We start from the raw sequence: 16525 nt of genomic DNA, 5'->3' as shown, positions 1-16525 counted from the left end.
AATGTCTACATGTTCTGAATACTTAAAGAAAATGTTTAAGTAGAAAGAAAATGTTATTTTTTTGATTCAGCTATAGTAAAAGTTAAAATGGCATATACTGAACAAAGCTTATGTGAGAATATTTTATTTTACAAAAATGTTTAACTAGAAAGAAAATAAAGTTATTTTGGTCCAACCATAGTAAAAGTTAAAATGATATATATTGAACAAAGTTCATGCCATGGCACTAGTTGTGAAAGATAATATCTCACAAATTACTCCTTCAAAATTATGTTTTTCACATATATTAAAAAAATCATATTTAATATTTAAAAATTTAAAAAATAAATTATTTTTATAACTCTCAAAAGATTTTAGCCAATCATGAAAAAAAATAAAAATTATATATTATAAAAGTACAAGAAGATTTTACAATGTAAAAAATAATACATTGACCATAAATGACTGGTCCTTAAACTAATATAGAGTATAGGGCTTCGGCCTTAACTCGTCCAATCGTGGATCGCAACTTAAGGCATGGGTATGCTCCCCATAATCTTAAGTTCGAATCTAAAAAAAATATACGAGTATATCCAAAAGTCATCGTGCTCCTCAATTTTAAACGTAGGAGTCCGAACTTTTTAACTGTTTTAGACCGTAGCCTCGTAACTGTTATCACTCTCATAATCTTTGCCGCAATTATTTTCTGGATCCTCATGATCTTCCTTGCAGAAGGCTTTGATGTATTCGTCGAAATCAACTATATATGATGCATCACACAAAATACAAACAAATTAGAATCATATAATTTTTAAAGTTCATAATGTTTGTTAGTTCAACACTGCTGATTTAAATTGTGACCAAACTGAATCATGTAATATGATGACTTGATGATGAAAGGTTTCTCACACAATTTAAACCAAAAATGTTGAACTAATACAAACAAACTATTTTCTCAGATGATTTTATAAACAATTTGATATACCCAAGAGCAGTATGAAACCAAGGATGCAGTTTTTACCTGGTAAGACTTGCAGTGGAGGATCAGTTTGCTTCTGAAAAAGCGTCCAAAGCATAAGCCTTTGAAATGAGCGGCTAAGATTTATTCCAAAGCACTCATTGTGGGCTTGTCTAGCCATCTTACATATCAACAAACAATCAAATCAGTGAACACAATTTGCATATCAATTACAAGAACAAAGAGAAAAACATTTTCTATTCAACTTACCAGCTCTGTAAAATCTTGTGGTTGTGGGGAACCCAGATTTTTTATGAATTGAAATACAAATTTGATTACAAAGATCCCACAGTCGTAGGAATTATCCTGTTGTGGAACCTGCATCCAGATTTATTCCATATTTAAATAAAAACCCTAAATCTATTTAAAATTTTAAAGGAATTCAAATGGAAATATGAAATCTGATTGCCATGTTTATAAAACCTGTAAGTCGGACCAAGCAGCTGGTTTGCCAGTCTTTTCTTCAACAACTCTGAATGAAACAAAACAATTCAAAAATTCATTCCATGAAAAGTTTATTAGGGTAATTAGAAATCATTCAAAGATTATAACAGTATGGAATAGTTTTCTTACTGTTTTATAGCATTTATCATTTCTTCATTTATAGAGAAAAATTCAAGAGAGTTGAGATGCCAAATTTGTGGGTTCGTAGATGTTTGTCCCTCCAGACCACAGATAATGACTAAATGCCAGTGGTGGCTGCAAAAGAATAAAGACTGTTACATTAGTATACGCTTACTAATTAACTGCGAAAACAAAAGACAAATATAGTTTGAGTGTTGTTATCAAAAATTATGATTCTGGTGTCATTAAAGATGGTTAAATTAATATAATGTTGATATTGTGATTAATGCTTTTGAATTTGAATGCATCGATGTTTTATTCACTTTTTGGATCCTTCAATTAACAGATTGAATGAGTGCAATCAGAATAAGAAAGAAGAAGCATTAATCACAGTTTTATGAATTGTGAAAAACTGATATATTTGATTGTTATATTATCATTTAACTTTAAATTTTTGCTGTGCAGGCTTTGATCCTTTTTGCTGGATCAACATATTTGCAGGTTTTGATCCTCAATCAATGTGTTGTTGGATCTTGTATTCGGGCAAGGTTCTATTGGACAGTTTGGCTTAAATAATATACAAATTTTGACTTGCTTAATTTAATGTAGTTTTAGATGAGCCATCAAAAAAAATCAAAATTTAAACTAATGTCGAACATCTGAATCAATTGGCTATCGGACTCACCTTGATGTATATATGTTTTGGTTTGAGATTATTTTTAGTTTTGGTGTCCAGTTGAATAAACCAAGTCATTGAGAGCATTAAATAATATCCCTCATATATGCTGCAACGGGAATGAAAGATGAAAGGTCAGAGCACAGGGAAGAAGAACATATTGCAGAGGAGGAAACTGAAACGTTTTTTTTTATTTTGAGGAAGAAAAGGCAGAATAGAGTGCATGATTGTGAAGGAGATAACATAGAGAAGTGACTGCGTATACAGGAATAGGTGTGAAGTCAATTACTGAAGTGTGTGCGCAGGACAAAAAAATCCAATAGCCTGAAAACAAACTACAATGACAGGGAATGCAATGAGAGATTAAAGATACCGAATTCGGTGCGAAGGAATCATCACTGACAGTGAATAGTTATATTGCTGAAGGAGGGTTTAAAAATCGTTTGAAATCGATTGGAAGAGTCTAAGATTACTTTCCTGACAGAGGAACAGAATAGGTGGCTTGTGGAGTATAAAACCTAAGAAAAGCTTAAATTCAGAAGTTGTATTGGTGCTAGACAAACCCAATAAAGTTCAAATTCTTCTTCCTTAATATTGGTGTCAATTTTGTGTTTCAATAAAATTGTGTGTTGCTGCATTATATACCCTGATCTTGTTGGGCCATAATGCTCATGGACTTTAAGCCCTCGTTGGATCAAGGAACTCATAGATTTAAACTTACATGAGGTCTTGATATTGTGGTCAAACAGATTGGGAATGGCTTAAATCACATATTTAGATTTAAAAGTGTTAAACATTCAAAATTGACTGACATTTTCTAAGTTTAATATATTGTTTAATGTGTGTGGTTACACTAAGAATACACTTCTAGACTTACAAGTGTTAAACACTTAGAATTGGCTAACATTATCTAGACTAGATATATTGCTTAATGTATAAGATTTAAGGCTGACCGACAAATTGTATCAAAAGACATTCAATGTTATTAATAAGAACATAATATAAGATTCTTATAAGCATATTTCATTTCTAATTCAATATTGGAGGAAATGGTTCATTCCACTTACTCCAGATTTAAAGGAATAAGATTGTATTGGACATCTTGCAGCAAGAGCTGAAGCTGTTGCTTAAGAGTATCAGCTGCATCTTCCACCGTTTTGCTTAACGCAGTTTGCTGCCCAATTGTATCAGAGTAGCAAATATGACAGCGTGCCTCCCAAGTTTCAGAATCCTCCAAACATAAACTACACAGCAGAAGTAAAGCAAAAGTTAAAAAACAGTCCTCTTTCCATTTCATGAATTTTCTATCATTCTAATGATAGATGCCAGAATATTCAAAAGATTGATAAAAAAATATTCATAACAATAACCATAAATCAGATTAAATTATAACATTGCAATACAACTTGTACTTACTGTAAACAAGTATCCATTTGAGTGGTAGTCAGCCAAAAGGGGTTTCTCTGCACGAGATCAAGTAAATCATCTCTTTCCCAATAGAAGACTCTTCCATCTGGACAGCTGCATTTGCTGAAATATGAATTTTCATACAAGACATGGCAACATAAGCACTAAATCACACAAATTATATAAAATGTTTATACCAGATCTTGAAATTCGGATTGTCACTTGCAAGGGCTCTTCTATAGAGAGAAAAAACTTGCTGTTCGGGTGTGGGTCTCTCAATTTCCCTCTCCGTTTCAGTTCCGCTGCTTTCTTCATCGCCCTCAATTTCCTCTTCGCTTTTAATCCTCTGAGTTTCTATATCCTGTCTTGGAAGAGGAGGGGAAGAAGATCGAGGACGTTTGCCCAAATTGGACTTTGGGCTCTCTGAAACTGAATCTCTCTGGCTGCCATGACTGATAATTTCAGGCATGTTTACCAACTTATTAGTAAATATGAATGATGATGATGATGCCGCCAAAATCGATGGAACCAACTTGCCTGCATACAAATCAAATTTCCAGGTTCCGTATTTATTTTATTCAAACACCATCTCATGAGTCTTTTCATAATTTCTAAGCACCCTTTCCAAAATTAAAATAACTGGTTATAAGGAAGTTAAGCCAACAATTTGGGTTAAATTACTAACATGGTGATTAGTGGGAGCAACCTGGCTCTTAAATTTTTCAGATTAGATCTAATGATCGTTTTAGTAAGATCCAGAATAGTTTTTTTTAGGAAATTTAAAGAAATTGTTAATATCAATTGGATGGGATGAATACTATAACATGATCGAGACTTTTAATGCTACTTACAGAACTCTCGTTAATTGATTTAAAATGCATAACAACAATAAAAAGATCTATGATGAGAAAGAAATACCAATCCTTGGAGCTGTTTCAAAAATTATCCTGAAGATTGTTTTTATATATCCGCTTCTTTTTTCCTCTGCTCGACTTTTCCAGTGAGGCCCAGGTTTGAAGAGTAAAATCATGCTTGTCTCCCATCCTTTTATAGCAGGTCCTTTCTCATGATAAAATCTGTACTGTATCTCAATGCCTCAACTGAACATTCTCTAATGGCTGCTTAAGCTTTCAACAGGGCATCGCTACCATTAATAAGCCTTTCTTAGCTTCTTGCATGCAAAATCTCCTTCCCCATGCAGATCATCTGCTTTTCTTAAGTTCCACCTTTTACTCCCCACTTGGGCATGCATGACTTCTTCCAAAGTTCATGCCTTACTACTTTATATTTTATTGTAAAATATTAACAATACTTTTATTACGAGGAAAGGTTTTAATTTAGAGATGCTTACATGCATGAAAAGTTAAAAAACATCTTTAAAAAAAAAAAATAGAAGCTAAGTGAAAAAAAATTATTATTGTTTTTTAATTTAATTTAATTTCTTTTCTTTTCTACATATTCAATTAACTAATTTATGTTTACATGCATGAAAAGTTAAAAAACATCTTTCATAAAAAAAATTAGAAGTTAAGTGAAAAAAAATTATAATTGTTTTTTAATTTAATTTAATTTCTTTTCTTTTCTACATATTCAATTAACTAATTTTTAATTATTTAGTGTTAATTATATCTTCACTTTTATTTCTCAATGTAATTTAAGTGATTAGTCAATCTCTCTATCTCCATCATGCAAATAGTTAACTTTTTAATTATCTCAATCTAATAAATTATTAATTATGGAAGATTGAAAGTGTCCCTACTTAAAGTCCACTTCTTTCTCAAAAAATATAATGATAATAATAATTTGATAATATAAAAATAAGAGTATATTAAAACATAATAATATATTATAATATAATAATAATTTAGTTATAATTATTATATTACAATATAGTAATAATAATTTAATATTAATTAAAAATAATGAACAAATATGATATCTTTTGGCATATTTTACCTATATCCTTGTAAAAATAGTTATTTTAATTTATAAAACTTTCATTTTGATTTGTTTTTCTATATATTTAAATTTTGATATAGTTTAATTTTTTTTTCTCTTACATAACAATGGTTGTGACACTAGGAAATGGTTATCCATGCCCTAGAATGCACCAACCATCTATTATAATGTATTTATAATGTATAAGGGATAATGATACCTTGGTGAATTCTAGGGGTTGGATAGTCATTTTCGTCTAATGATGCACATCATGCAAATGCTCTGTGTAATCATTTTAATAAAAATCAGTCTGCTTGTTGAGCTTAGGGGTCATGATACTTAGCCATGCCAACCTTGTTGAAATAATAGAATGTCTAAAATCCTAAAGCTGGGTACTAAAAAAGAAAAGGGAAATTAGCTTGACACTCTCCCCATAGCATCATATCACATGAAAGATCATCTATGTTAATAGAAGAGACAATAAAGACTAATCTAAGTGGGACTAAAGAAGATCCGCGTAATATCTTTCTTATAGCATCTCTAACAGAACAAGAATGTCATAATTTCATTCAATTTTTCAAGTAGCATTAGATAAAATTTGCATGGTCATATGACGATATGCCTTGTTTAGATATAAATCTTGTTATGCATCATTTGACAGTAGCACCAGGTGCAAAACCAATAAAATAAAAGCTAAGAAAATGCATCTACAAGTAGAACTTTTGGTCAAAGTTGAGCTTAAAAAATTACTGGATGTTAGTGTTGTCACGGGGATTTGCACCTGATACAAGCTTGAAATTCTTGCAATCCCGTGAAACATGGGACTGCTCTCAGGCTGCGGATATCCTATTATGAGAGCATACCTCCGAATTATAGGCTGACTTCTTACTTGATCACCTGAAACTTAATTGAAATAATGAGAAAAGGGGAGAAGGACATGCATAAAAATTGAAAATTAACTACTGCTAGGTGATCCACCAATGATTGTGAATGACTTGCAAATGCATGCAAAACTAACAAAAACACTCTAATATTGAAGGCATTTCTGACACACAGCTTGAATACACATGCCTACAAAAATGATTTTCTTGAAAGGTTTGTTTTCTGATGTTCACAGAAGGAGAGTAATAAAATTCTCACAATTTTGATACACAAGAAAAACACACACAATCAGAAACCTGCACCATAACATGTACCTTTTATACTAATCATTTGAAGAAAACTGGGATAAAATAAAGGATTCAGTAGAAGAATCACAAAATTTTAATCAAATGTGCTCACAAACATAACAGTTAGTGTTGTCACGAGGATTTGCACCCGATGCAAGCTTGAAATTCCTGCAATCCTGTGAAACATGGGATTGCTCTTAGGCTATGGAAATCCTATTGTGAGAGCATACTTCCGAATTATAGGCTGACTTCTTACTTGATCACCTGAAACTTAATTGAAATAATGAGAAAAGGGGAGAAGGACATGCATAAAAATTGAAAATTAACTACTGCTAGGTGATCCACCAATGATTGTGAATGACTTGCAAATGCATGCAAAACTAACAAAAACACTCTAATATTGAAGCTATTTCTGACACACAACTTGAATACGCATGCCTGCAAAAATGATTTTCTTGAAAGGTTTATTTTCTAATGTTCATAGAAGGAGAGTAATAATATTCTCACAATTTTGATACACAAGAAAAACACACACAATCAAAAACCTGCACCATAACATGTACCTTTTATACTAAGCATTTGAAGAAAACTAGGATAAAATAAAGGATTCAATAGAAGAATCACAAAATTTTAATCAAATGTGCTCACAAACATAACACTTAGTGTTGTCACGGGGATTTGCACCCAATGCAAGCTTGAAATTCCTGCAATCCCGTGAAACATAGAACTGCTCTCAGGCTGTGGGTATCCTATTATGAGAGCATGCCTTTGAATTATAGGTCGACTTCTTACTTGATCACCTGAAACTTAATTGAAATAATGAGAAAAGGGGAGAAGGACATGCATGAAAATTGAAAATTAACTACTACTAGGTGATCCACCAATGATTGTGAATGACTTGCAAATGCATGCAAAACTAACAAAAACACTCTAATATTGAAGCTATTTCTGACACACAGCTTGAATATACATGCCTGCAAAAATGATTTTCTTGAAAGGTTTGTTTTCTGATGTTCATAGAAGGAGAGTAATAATATTCTCACAATTCTAATACACAAGAAAAACACACATAATCAGAAACCTGCACCATAACATGTACCTTTTATAATAAGCATCTGAAGAAAACTCGAATAAAATAAAGGATTCAATAGAAGAATCACAAAATTTTAATCAAATGTGCTCATAAACATAACACTTAGTGTTGTCACGGGGATTTGCACCCGATGCAAGCTTGAAATTGCTGCAATCCCGTGAAACATGGGATTGCTCTCAGGCTGTGGGTTTCCTATTATGAGAGCATACCTCCGAATTATAGGCCGACTTCTTACTTGATCACCTGAAACTTAATTGAAATAATGAGAAAAGGGGAGAAGGACATGCATAAAAATTGAAAATTAACTACTGCTAGGTGATCCACCAATGATTGTGAATGACTTGCAAATGCATGCAAAACTAACAAAAACACTCTAATATTGAAGGCATTTTTGACACACAGCTTGAATACACATGCCTGCAAAAATGATTTTCTTGAAATGTTTGTTTTTTGATGTTTACAGAAGGAGAGTAATAATATTCTCACAATTCTGATACACAAGAAAAACACACACAATCAGAAACTTTCATCATAACATGTACCTTTTATACCAAGCATTTGAAGAAAATTGGGATAAAATAAAGGATTCAATAGAAGAATCGCAAATTTTTAATCAAATGTGCTCACAAACATAACACTTAGTGTTGTCACGAGGATTTGCACTCGATGCAAGCTTGAAATTCCTGTAATCCCTTGAAACATGGGACTGCTCTCAGGCTGTGGGTATCCTATTATAAGAGCATACCTCTGAATTATAGGCCGACTTCTTACTTGATCACCTGAAACTTAATTGAAATAATGAGAAAAGGGGAGAAGGACATGCATAAAAAGTAAAAATTAACTACTGCTAGGTGATCCACCAATGATTGTGAATGACTTGCAAATGCATGCAAAACTAACAAAAACACTCTAATATTGAAGCTATTTCTGACACACGGCTTGAATACACATGCTTGCAAAAATAATTTTCTTGAAAGGTTTGTTTTCTGATGTTCACAGAAGGAGAGTAATAATGTTCTCACAATTCTGATACATAAGAAAAACACACACAATCAGAAACCTGCACCATAACATGTACCTTTTATACTAAGCATTTGAAGAAAACTGGGATAAAATAAAGGATTCAATAGAAGAATCACAACATTTTAATCAAATGTGCTCACAAACATAACACTTAGTGTTGTCACGGGGATTTACACCCGATGCAAGCTTGAAATTCCTGCAATCCTGTAAAACATGGGACTGCTCTCAAGCTGTGGGTATCCTATTATGAGAGCATACCTCCGAATTATAGGCCGACTTCTTACTTGATCACTTGAAACTTAATTGAAATAATGAGAAAAGGGGAGAAGGACATGCATAAAAATTGAAAATTAACTACTGCTAGGTGATCCACTAATGATTGTGAATGACTTGCAAATGCATGCAAAACTAACAAAAACACTCTAATTTGAAGCTATTTCTGACACACAGCTTGAATACACATGCCTGCAAAAATGATTTTATTGAAAGGTTTGTTTTCCGATGTTCACAGAAGGGGAGTAATAATATTCTCACAATTCTAATACACAAGAAAAACACACACAATTAGAAACCTGCACCATAACATGGACCTTTTATACTAAGCATTTGAAGAAAACTGGGATAAAATAAAGGATTCAATAGAAGAATCACAAAATTTTAATCAAATGTGCTCACAAACATAACACTTAGTGTTGTCATGGGGATTTGCACCCAATGCAACCTTGAAATTCCTGCAGTCCCATGAAACATGGGACTGCTCTGAGGTTGTGGGTATCCTATTATGAGAGCATACCTCCGAATTATAGGCCGACTTCTTACTTGATCACCTGAAACTTAATTGAAACAATGAGAAAAGGGGAGAAGGACATGCATAAAAAATGAAAATTAACTACTGCTAGGTGATCCACCAATGATTGTGAATGACTTGCAAATGCATGCAAAACTAACAAAAACACTCTAATATTGAAGCTATTTCTGACACACAACTTGAATATACATGCCTGCAAAAATGATTTTCTTGAAAGGTTTGTTTTCTGATGTTCATAGAAGGAGAGTAATAATATTCTCACAATTCTGATACATAAGAAAAACACACACAATCAGAAACCTGCACCATAACATGTACCTTTTATACTAAGCATTTGAAGAAAACTGGGATAAAATAAAGGATTCAATAGAAGAATCACAAAATTTTAATCAAATGTGCTCACAAACATAACAGTTAGTGTTGTCACGAGGATTTGCACTCGATGCAAGCTTGAAATTCCTACAATCCCGTGAAACATGGGACTGCTCTCAGGCTGTGGGTATCCTATTATGAGAGCATACCTCTGAATTATAGGCTGACTTCTTACTTGATCACCTGAAACTTAATTGAAATAATGAGAAAAGGGGAGAAGGACATGCATAAAAATTGAAAATTAACTACTGCTAGGTGATCCACCAATGATTGTGAATGACTTGCAAATGCATGCAAAACTAACAAAAACACACTAATATTGAAGCTATTTCTGACACACAGCTTGAATACACATGCCTACAAAAATGATTTTCTTGAAAGGTTTGTTTTCTGATGTTCATAGAAGGAGAGTAATAATATTCTCACAATTCTGATACACAATAAAAACACACACAATCAGAAACCTGCACCATAACATGTACCTTTTATACTAAGCATTTTAAGAAAACTGGGATAAAATAAAGGATTCAATAGAAGAATCACAAAATTTTAATCAAATGTGCTCACAAACATAACACTTAGACAAAAAGGTATCAAGGAGGAACTTAGCTTCAATATAGAAAATAAGGAGTTTTCTGCATTACAAATCTAGAAAAACTCATAAGAGATGAATTACATGAGCAAGAAAAATTTGTTGTTACACAACTCAAAAAACTCAAGAAATAGAGAAAAAAGAGTGACCAACAGTCACTTATACAAAATCTTCCTAAAATTCAAAATTTGAATTTTTGGCTCCAAGAAAGATGTGTTGTCACAACTCTAAACTCCCCTCAAAATTAGGACCTAACTGAAAGTAAAACTCCACTCAAACTTTAAACTGAGAAGTCAAAATGAATGCAAAGTCCTTGGGTGAATACAACTAAAAAAGAAATTAGGAGTGGAACTGAAAGAGTCAAGGAGTTAAGTGTTTCAAAATACTCCTTGACTGATCCTTTATCAATTAGGACTCTCAAACTGTACTCATAGTGCCTATTAGGTGGCCAAAAACTCCTAAATTCACTCCCACATGCACCATGTTGATACAACTTCAATCAACTCCATGATGTATGCATGAACTCTAAAGATAACTAAGCCTTCACTTTGCCTAATACTTCAAGAACTCAATGTATCCTTCTTGCATTGAAAAATAACATTTATTAAAAATGATTTATGTGATCATTTATAATAAAGTTTCACAAGTCTGAAATCAAATGCAAGAAGGTTTACACATAACCTAAAAGGCTTCTCTATTTCATTATCACTATAAGTGTTAAAAAACACTTGAAAGAATTACAAAAATGAAAAAGAAAGGCACAGTTCTTATATAAAACAAAGATTTAAAAAAAAACAAAATAGAGGTAAAAGCTTTTACCCTATTGGGTGTTTTTAGGGTTTAAATCCTGATGCAAAAAGAAAAGAGTACTTCAACTTTATTTCATTTCCATGTTGCATACTTTGAAGAAAATCACCTCCTTCACACCCCTTCGCCGCCATGAAGAAAACCCTGAAGCTTGAACCCGCATTTTGGAGCTCTAAACCTCTGTCATTTTGAAGATTTGTTGAAGATCTTTGTGGGAAACCGCAAGGTAAGTTCTTTGTCTCTTCAAATTTGCTTCTTTCTTTTGGTATTGCATGTGAATTTAGGGCTTTTCGATGAACATTGTCCTTGTGTTGAATACCATAAATTAAATTCTGGGACATGTTCTTTCTGCTGCTACCATTCATTTCTCTTATTAGCACTGTCTCTTTGCTTCATGAATATTCTTTGACTAGAACTTTTGTAGTTTGATGTTCAAATACCGTCGTAGGGTTTTCTTCTCGTCTACCTATGAAGACTTTGATATGTGCATTGCATGTGACCTCTGGAGTATACTTTCTTTCTTACTATCTAAACAGTGGACCATGATTTCATGATTGTAATACCATGAACATAGAACTTGTGTGGCTTCAAGACTAAAACTCGTTGACAAGAGTGAGAACAGCTTAACAGTGAATTGATTAATGACATTATTATTCTATTGACCACAAAACTCCATTCATTTTGGCCCTGATTAAACACAATGGTGATTGTTCCTTGAATTCTGAGATGGTTTGGGTAAACCATTGTGACTGCTTCCTTGAAATATTCTTTACACCACTGATTTATAATTACCCACTGAAATCTGTAGCTTCATTGTGTCAAAAACCAATGATTTAGATATCATATTTATTGGATTAGGGTTTTGTCATCTTTGTTGTGGAAGGTTTGTCATCTTACATGGCAATAAATGCTGTGACAAATCACCATTCACTCCTCTGGATTGGAACATTGCCCTCTCATATACATTTGACTATGTATGGTCTAAAAGATGTCCCTTTATAGAGATTGTTGGTAACAACTTATTCAATGCTTTTGATTGCATTAGCTCTTCATTAGGTGAGAACCGCACCCGTCTTTAATGAATGTTCATGATTGACTAAGTTTGGACAATGTGCTCTCTTACTGTCATTATTGTGCAAGGTTGCTTATGACTGTATCTTGACTGATAAAGGCCACTATGCTTGATTTTGACAGTCCATATGACTACCTCCTTACTGGCATCTTGACAATGCATTGCAAATGCTTTGCTATTGTGATTATGATATCCTTGTAGCCTTCACAAATATATATGTTATATTTAGAAGAGTTGTTTACTAATTTTGACAAATGATGCATTTCTCCAAGGCACTGTGTATTCCACTATCTCATTGTAGCTACCATTATTTTGTTGGTGTATTCATATAGCTGATCCTCCTCCTCCTCTTATGTAAAGTCTTTCTTGGACTGCTCAGATTAAAACTTCTCTGTGTGCTCAATGTCATAAGGGTTCTCAGTAAACAACTCCTTATAACAAAATTTATGCCTTTGGTGTATGACTGATTACTCTTTCATAGTTTTTTTCTTTTAAATACGAGTGCACTCTCCAATGGTTCTACTATCCTTTTTGATGTCTGTGATGTTCAGAATCACTGTGCACTCTTGTTGGCGATTGTATTAACAGTGACTCAGAATTGTTCGAAATACCTTAGACAGTATTTTGTCACTGTCTCTTTGTACTTTGGGATATCACTGCTCTGATCACTTTTTGCAATCATGGCATCACGTTTTAAGATCATGGTTAGATAATAAACTCCATGGACTTTTCTGACCCTGTGACTGTCATTTTTAAACAAGTTTGAACTAAGACACATATGCATTGCTTTGATTATTGGTGCTCCAAGTACTATCACAATCCTTTTTCTCTAAGACCCTATTCATCAAAATTGTCATTAGTCTTTAGTGAGGGCTTCTCTTTCTTTTACTTGTATTCCTGCCTTAAAGTGAGCAACTATAATTTGTCTTATTGGTTGTGTAGAACCTTGATATTCCTCTTTCAATCTCAGATAGTCAAGACTGATCCATGAGTGATGATCACCAAAGCTGCCTCCCAAAAATGCTCCACCAATGTTTTGTCAAAAGGATTCCTCTGACTACTATTTTGAACATATGTGGGAACTTTAGTTATGATTGTGTATATTTCTCCTTAGGGATCCTCATGGTAACAGTGAAAAGACTTGTTATAACTGAAAATACACTCTATTATTCTCCTCATAAGACACTATTATGTTTGGAATACTTCTTAAGAAGTCATTCTCCTTTTTGAAGATCATTGTTGCAGCTCTAGCCTCAAGACTTATTGCATGCTGACAATCTTGTAATGTCCTAATATTTAAAATGTTGCACTAGGATATTTTCTAATCAAAGTGTTGCCACCGCTACATGATTGATTGTTGCTCTAAGATTGTGAACCCTGAAACCATGGGTGCTAACCTTTGAGTATTATTGCTATCTCATTAGTTGCTTATGCTCATTTATGACTAAAAAAACTTTCATGAGATTTTTGGTCTACTTACTATCTTGGCTTTTCATATGTCACATGTTGGGCTCAACCCTTGTGGGAGCCACGTTTTACCCCACATGTTGTAATTTACTTTTTCTGTACCTGCACATGAAGCAAACAAGTTAGATAAAAACAATGCATATATGATTTCTTGCTGATGATTTGACCTGATATTTATTGATTTGCTTGGCATACTAGTTGTTGTGATGCACATGAGGGATGGACTGTATGTTTTAAGATGCATGTGCATATAAATAATGATGACTTTTCATTGCTCTAACGCATTTTCTCAAATGCAGGTACCTAGGGCAGCGAAGAGGCAACAAACTAGATGCTAGATGGGCGGATGACTTAAAGATGCAAAAAATAACTTAGAGAGGGTTCGTCATTCAGGCAATGACAAGTCACCCTTCTTTATTCTACATTTACTTTAATGTTTTGCATCTACAAATGTATAGTGTTTCACTTATTTTCACCATCTCATTCAGTCTCGCGGCTTGTGTGAGACATTGTACATTCATCAATAAAATATTACTTTTCTCAAAAAATTGTGTTCTCTCTATTTCATATGTATCTGAAACATGAAACATGATATTGCAATCTTTTGTCTTTCTTTTCAAAGAATCATGAATGTAATTCATCAGAATAAAAATACTCCTTCTTGTGTGCTATGTAAAACATCACAGCTTCCCGACTGAGCTAGTTTCAAAAAATAGGTAACATTTTTGGTGACATCTGCTATATGTTTGTCTGCTAAACATCTTGACCAGTTGCCTAACTCTATCTATTGGGCACAAAGTCACTGAAACATGTAGAAAACTAAAAAACACAAACTTTAACATAGCAAGAACTTCGAAAAATCCTCAAAACTTGTCCAACTTCATTGCTTATTAGCTATGTAGTTTGTGACAGGTAAGTTGAAACAACTTGCTGTTATGAATGATATGGCTGATAAACAATGAAATAAGACAGGGTAACAACAAAATAACTCTGAAAAACACTGTTGCAACATGCTATAGCTATATAAAGGGAGCATGTGCTATGTGTAGTAGTGAATACACATTTTCTCTGCTTCATATAATGGATACTTCCCTTTAATAACTAAAATGTAGTGCAGTAGTAAAGAAAAATCCTTAAAATTTTAAAGAATTGTGCACTAGGCACTTGGAGAAAATAAAACTGCAAACTGACCTACTATGCAAAGCACTTATTACAACTAGGAAAACTGGAATATGTACAAATTTTAGGCATACCTCAAAAGAGATGCTCAAGAGGTGAATCCCATTGATTGGGATTGGTTCAACTTCACCATCTAGCTTAAACAACTGGAAGGCATTGTGTTGCTTGCACTTTGAAATCATGTAAGGCCCGCTCCAAAAAGCATCAAACTTTGTATGCTTGCCTGGCTTTCTTTTTAACTCATCCCATTTCAGGACAATGTTAGCTTTCTTGAACACTCTAGGAGCGACCCTCTTATCAAAAGATCTTTTCATTTGAGCTTGGTGATGCCCAATTTGCCTCATTTCCTCATTTCTAACTTCTTCTAGCTCAACCAGCTAAGTCAGTCTTGTTGTCATGGGCTCTTCTTCAATCATATCCAGCTGGTTAGCTAGATCAAGGGCTATAAAATCAAGTGAAATAGGCAACCTTTCTTCTTTCCCATACACAAGCATGTATGGAGACATTCTAGTAAACCTCTTTGGTGTGATTCTGTCAGCCCATAAGGCTGATTTGAGCTTGGTATGCCAAGCTCGCGGATTTCCTTCCATTCTCCTTTTAATGATTCTGAGAAGGTTCTTATTTGTGGACTCAGCTTGTCCATTACCTTGTGGGTAATAGTTAGATGAGGTGTTGAGATAAAACACCATTCTTTACAGCCCAATCAGATATCATGCTTCCTACAAAAGCAAGAGCATTATTTGAAACTATAGATTCTGGAACACCAAATCTGGTTATCAGCTCATCATAAAAGTTCAAAATTATTGTCTCATTTGCTTCCTGTAGTGCCACAACCTCAGTCCACTTAGTAAAATAATCAGTGGCTGCGAGCACCCACTTGTGGCCAACACTTGAAGGTGGATTTATGATTCCAATGAAATCCAAACCCCACTTCATAAAGGGTTGTTCTACCTGAATAGGCTACAATGGCAACACTGCCAACTTCTCTTTTCCTGCAAACATGGCACATTCTTTACACTTTCAAACCCAGGAATGTGCATCTCTGAACAAATTAGGCCAATAATAGCCTCCTTTCATAACTTCCAGAGTTGTAGCTCTTGCCGAAAAGTGTGCTCCTGCTAATCCTTCATTAAACTCATGCAATACCTTATCAACCTGATCAACATCTATGCATCTCAACAATACACCATGAAAATCCTTTCTAAACAAAAAACCATTTAAGAGTACATAGGGAATGGACTAAAGTCTATAGTACCTTCTTATTGAATTACTCAATCCATGAGGACACTCACCAATCAACAAGAAATGAGTCATTTCTTGTACCTAGCTAGTAGGAGGAACATGAACAACTGCTTATTGTT

The 16525-nt window shown here is 33.6% G+C and overlaps 1 protein-coding gene across 1 annotated transcript; it reads right to left on the bottom strand.

Moving 5' to 3' along the window:
• Positions 1-364: 364 nt before the first annotated feature.
• Positions 365-4845, bottom strand: LOC131057558 (uncharacterized). Its single transcript, XM_057991722.2, has 9 exons — positions 4563-4845; positions 3842-4181; positions 3654-3758; positions 3305-3481; positions 1571-1696; positions 1421-1469; positions 1208-1315; positions 1001-1118; positions 365-739 (listed from the first exon to the last, which is right to left on the bottom strand). The coding sequence occupies exons 1-9, from the start codon at positions 4672-4674 to the stop codon at positions 630-632; spliced, it is 1245 nt and encodes a 414-aa protein (XP_057847705.2). The 5' UTR covers positions 4675-4845; the 3' UTR covers positions 365-629.
• Positions 4846-16525: the final 11680 nt, after the last annotated feature.

This window comes from Cryptomeria japonica, chromosome 9 (assembly GCF_030272615.1).
Source record: "Cryptomeria japonica chromosome 9, Sugi_1.0, whole genome shotgun sequence".
NCBI classification, from domain to species: Eukaryota; Viridiplantae; Streptophyta; class Pinopsida; order Cupressales; family Cupressaceae; genus Cryptomeria; species Cryptomeria japonica.
Note: the sequence above shows the minus strand (reverse complement) of the source record. Positions and strands in the feature narration are given on the sequence as shown.

Coding starts and splice junctions, on each gene's coding strand:
- LOC131057558 (XM_057991722.2), bottom strand. CDS start 4,674: ATGATTTTACTCTTCAAACCTGGGCCTCACTGGAAAAGTCGAGCAGAG. Junction 1,470..1,570: donor ATGATAAATGCTATAAAACA/GTAAGAAAACTA, acceptor TGTTTCATTCAG/AGTTGTTGAAGAAAAGACTG. Junction 1,119..1,207: donor CACAAGATTTTACAGAGCTG/GTAAGTTGAATA, acceptor TTGATATGTAAG/ATGGCTAGACAAGCCCACAA.